The 4,157-nt window shown below is 41.8% G+C and overlaps 1 protein-coding gene across 1 annotated transcript in view; it reads right to left on the bottom strand.

Moving 5' to 3' along the window:
- KPNA2 (karyopherin subunit alpha 2) overlaps positions 1-4,033 on the bottom strand; it is a 20,341-nt gene extending 16,308 nt beyond the window's left edge. The window contains exons 1-5 of the mRNA XM_059380192.1: positions 3,926-4,033; positions 3,734-3,831; positions 3,447-3,584; positions 1,002-1,090; positions 6-216 (exon numbers count right to left, since the gene is read on the bottom strand). Coding sequence (XP_059236175.1) covers positions 6-216; positions 1,002-1,090; positions 3,447-3,584; positions 3,734-3,831; positions 3,926-3,965 — 576 coding nt within the window. The 5' untranslated portion in view covers positions 3,966-4,033. The remainder of the gene's footprint in view (positions 1-5; positions 217-1,001; positions 1,091-3,446; positions 3,585-3,733; positions 3,832-3,925) is intronic.
- Between the last annotated feature and the right edge of the window lie 124 nt (positions 4,034-4,157).

The following is a 4,157-nucleotide window of genomic DNA, read 5'->3' as shown; positions in this document are numbered from 1 at the left end:
GATGCCAACAGGGAAATGAACGCTGGGATCGCGCCTCCATCGACCACAGCCTTGGTCTGTTCTGAGGTCCCGGAAGCAATGTTGGTGAGAGCCCAAGCGGATTCAAACTGAATGGGACTACAATCAGTTCTGCCCAAGAAGGACACAAACTTTGGAATCAAACCAGCCCGGATTATGTTGTCTATGGGGGGCTGCTTTTCCCGAGAAAGCAGTTTCCTAAGGGAAACAAAAGTTGAAGATGATTAACAAGAGAAGTCTGTTAACTTTAAAAATCAATTTAAAATGCAATTCAAGGCTTTCGAACTTGAGACAGCCTCTTAGTAACGTACTAAATGTTGAGATCTCCTGGGATTTGAGCGGAGATGAACAGACTGGTTACATGGTGCTGCCACACAGGGTGTCCTGAACTATCTTCTTTCCAGAATTGAAATATTACCAATCATGTAAATTAGCCTCCTCTGTGCATCCCCATAAACTTTAGATCTCTGACGTAATTACACTACCATTGTTAATTTGTGTTTCCCCAACTACCAGTGAGTTGAAGTATCTTTTCCTTTACCACTTGTTACTTGGATTTGTTTTTCAGCACACTGTCTCTATACAAATTATTAATTCTTTGTTACGGATGTCACAAATATTTGTATGTGACAGAAGGTAAGAGTAAATGCACCATTTTAAATGAACGTGCCAATCCCACCTACTGAATAATTCTTCCATTCTCCGATGCCAAGTGGAAATGCCACCTTGACAAAAACTTTGTAATCTACTTAAAAGGTTCACACAAGGGTAACAGCGATTATCACTGCGGATGAGCAGGACTTCTGGCAACTGTCATTTATGCAAAATCACAGTTTCACCTAAGGGAAGAGTCTAATGAAAACAGACCTACGGGCGACTTAACCTTTACTTTTCCCATGCCCTCTGTCTGTCTCTTTCCCACCAAAAAAAATCCCAAAGGGCTGCTATCTTAGGTTACCCGTGCTTTGGCAGGAAAGACTTACCTAGCAGCTTGAGTAGCCTGGAGCTGGCTTTCCAAATTGTTGCTATTTATGCCCTTGACAATGTCATCAACTGACCAATTTACAGTGCCCTGCGAGGAGACAGTGGTATTAATTTCACAAATCATTTTTAAGATTAAATACAAACAATAAGCTCTCTACTTGCCATTGTGAAGACATTTTTAGGTTTATAATCAGTTACTAAAAAGTTTAGCCTTACATTTACTTTGGCTATTAAATATTTGTTCTTTCATATACGGAACAGGACTCAAGCTTGGTATACGACTCCCTGGAATCTCCAGTTAAGGAGAACCACCCTAGCATTTTGTCACTAAGAGAGGAGACAGTGAACAATTTAGTACATGAAATTAGGGCAGTATGAAGGTTGGTCCTACATTAGCCTCAATCACTTGCTTTCAGACACGCTGTTAGGGAGAAAGGGATGGAGTTATGTGGGCAGCGTGCTGGGGATTTTCATATCTCCGCTTACAATCTACGCATTTCCACAGTGCAGTGCTACAAAAATGTTTCATGTTGTAATCGCAGTAGAAGAGTTTGAGAATCGGTGCTATAGTTGACTCAAAAAGACAGCATCCTCTTTTCCATAGGAAAGGTTGTTATAACTTAACAAGGAAAATGCGAAAAAACAGATAGCCATAAAACAAATGGGGACTGTTCATGTTCCGTTAGCATTTACTCTCCGTCTTCAGTGTACAGCTGGGATGCTTTGGGAATTCTGAAAAGGGAACGTTTTTCCTGCTAGGTTGACCAAGGAGTGCTCTAAGAAGATAGGATCTGAATATAGTACTATAGAAATAGGACTTAGGTACTATTCAGTGGGGAAAAAAAAATTGAGGCACTAAAGGTTCCCAGTATCTTTGAAAGATAAAAAAGATAAACTGAAAATCTAAGATTGATCTAATTTACAAGAAAAATTTTTTCAAACAATGTGGGTTTTTAAAGGATTTTATTTATTTATTTGACAGAGAGAGATCACAAGATCTCTGCTGAGCAGAGAGCCGGACGAGGCTCAATCCCAGGACCCTGGGATCATGACCTGAGTGGAAGGCAGAGGCTTTAATCCACTGAGCCACCCAGGTGCCCAAGAATATGGATTTAAGACTACCAAAGTTTTTACGGAGCACCTGGGTGGCTCAATGGGTTAAAGCCTCTGCCTTCCGCTCAGGTCATGATCTCAGGGTCCTGGGAAGGAGCCCAGCATTGGGCTCTCTGCTCAGCAGGGAGCCTGCTTCCCCCCCACCCGCCCCCCGCCCCTGCCGAGCCACCCTCGCCTGACTCTGACTCTGCCTACTTGTGATCTCTCTCTCTGTCAAATAAATAAATAAAATCTTAAAAATAAAAAAATAGTAATAAAAAATAAAATAAAACTACCAAAATTTTTAAGCAAAAAAGAGGTATAAAGCAGTATTTTATTTTATTTAAGATTTTATTTATTTATCTGACAGACAGAGATAACAAATAGGCAGAGAGGCACGCAGAGAGAGAGGAGGAAACAGGCTCCCCACAGAGCAGAGAACCCGATGTGGGGCTCGATCCCAGGACCCTGAGATCATGACCTGAGCCAGAGGCAGAGGCTTTAACTCACTGAGCCACCCAAGTGCCTATAAAGCAGTATTTTAAGACTTTAGGTAAATAGTATGTAGCACAGAATGAAAGGAAAAGATAAATTAGAAGACCACTGAAAATATTTCAGGAGGGAAAAGATTTGAACAGAGCTGGTTGGCAAGCACAAAAAATAGGGTACACCAAGGGGTGCCTAGGTGGCTCTGTAGGTTAAGCCTCTGCTTTCAGCTTAGGTCACAGTCTCAGGGTCTTGGGATCGAGCCCCGCATTCGGCTCTCTGCTCCGCGGGGAGCCTGCTTCCCCCTCTCCCTCTGCCTACTTGTGATTTCTCTCTCTGCCAAATAAATAAATAAAATCTTTGGGAGAAAAAAAAATTGGGTACACCAAAAAAGGCCAGAAAGTGATTGGTTCCAGACACACTAACTTTCAGTTAACACTGGAATGGCCAGTTGTGGACTGAACTGGTGGCTAGAAATGCAGGGAAACCTGAAGGGAGTTTAGAGCTAAAGGAGATCTTGGAATCAGCTTCAGCAGATTACGGAGAGTGGGCAGAAAAGAAGACAACAGAACAGAATTATTGACTGGGAACATAAAAAAAGCTCTTCACAGAGTCCATAGTTAAAACCATTAGGCTAGGAATGTTATTTAAATTTCTTTCTTTCTTTTAGTAGGCTCCCTACCCAGTGTGGAGCCCAGTGCGGGGCTCTGGGCTCACAAGCCTGAGATCAAGACCTGAGCTGAGATAGAGTCAGATTCTTAAGGGGCTGGGCCAGCCAGGCGCCCCTTATTATTTAAATTTCTAAGAAAAGCACCATATTGATTTTGTGGGTTTGCCGTAATTCATTATCTAAAGTATGTGTTTACCTGGTTGTTGCGGTTTTCCTGCAGTGGAGAGGTAGCATCATCGGGAAACGAGCTTACGTTTCTCCTTTTCAGCATCTGGTCATCCTTCTTCGCTTTCCTCAGCTCCACATTAACTTCTATTCGACGCCGCCTCATTTCCTTGGAGAAAGAAAAACCACTTCACCTACTCTTATCAGTTTTTGCTGCTAAGTGAGGACATTTATTTCAAATTTCCTCAAAGCTCTGATCCCTTCCCAAATAGCTTTTGCCTTTAAAAAATACATAGGAAAGCAACAGAAGGTACTCACTGTACTGTCTTTCCCCTTGTTCTTGAATCTGTTAAGGCGGGCAGCTGGTGAATTAGCATTCTCGTTGGTGGACATGGTTATGAGACAAAGGGAGAAAGCTGTAAGATGGAGAGAAAAAAAAAATTTCCCTTTTATCATTCTGCTTTGTCGATAAAAGGATTCACAGAATTATCGAGCATATACTGGACGCACACTTGTCTATTACAGGAGCAACTTCCTTTTTCAGCACCATGAAATAGTGAACTGGCCACACAGTATTAGTCCCCTCCCTTCGGAAGGACTTCCTGGAGCAGCGCTGTCCATCAGAAACAGAAAGCACACTGTATAAATTTAAAATTTCCTAGTAAGCACATTTTTCAAAAAAGCAAAAAGAAACTAGTGAAATTAATTTTAATCTATTTTATTTAACCCAACACATCCAATA

This window comes from Mustela nigripes, chromosome 16, assembly GCF_022355385.1.
Source record: "Mustela nigripes isolate SB6536 chromosome 16, MUSNIG.SB6536, whole genome shotgun sequence".
In the NCBI taxonomy this organism is placed as follows: Eukaryota; Metazoa; Chordata; class Mammalia; order Carnivora; family Mustelidae; genus Mustela; species Mustela nigripes.
Note: the sequence above shows the minus strand (reverse complement) of the source record. Positions and strands in the feature narration are given on the sequence as shown.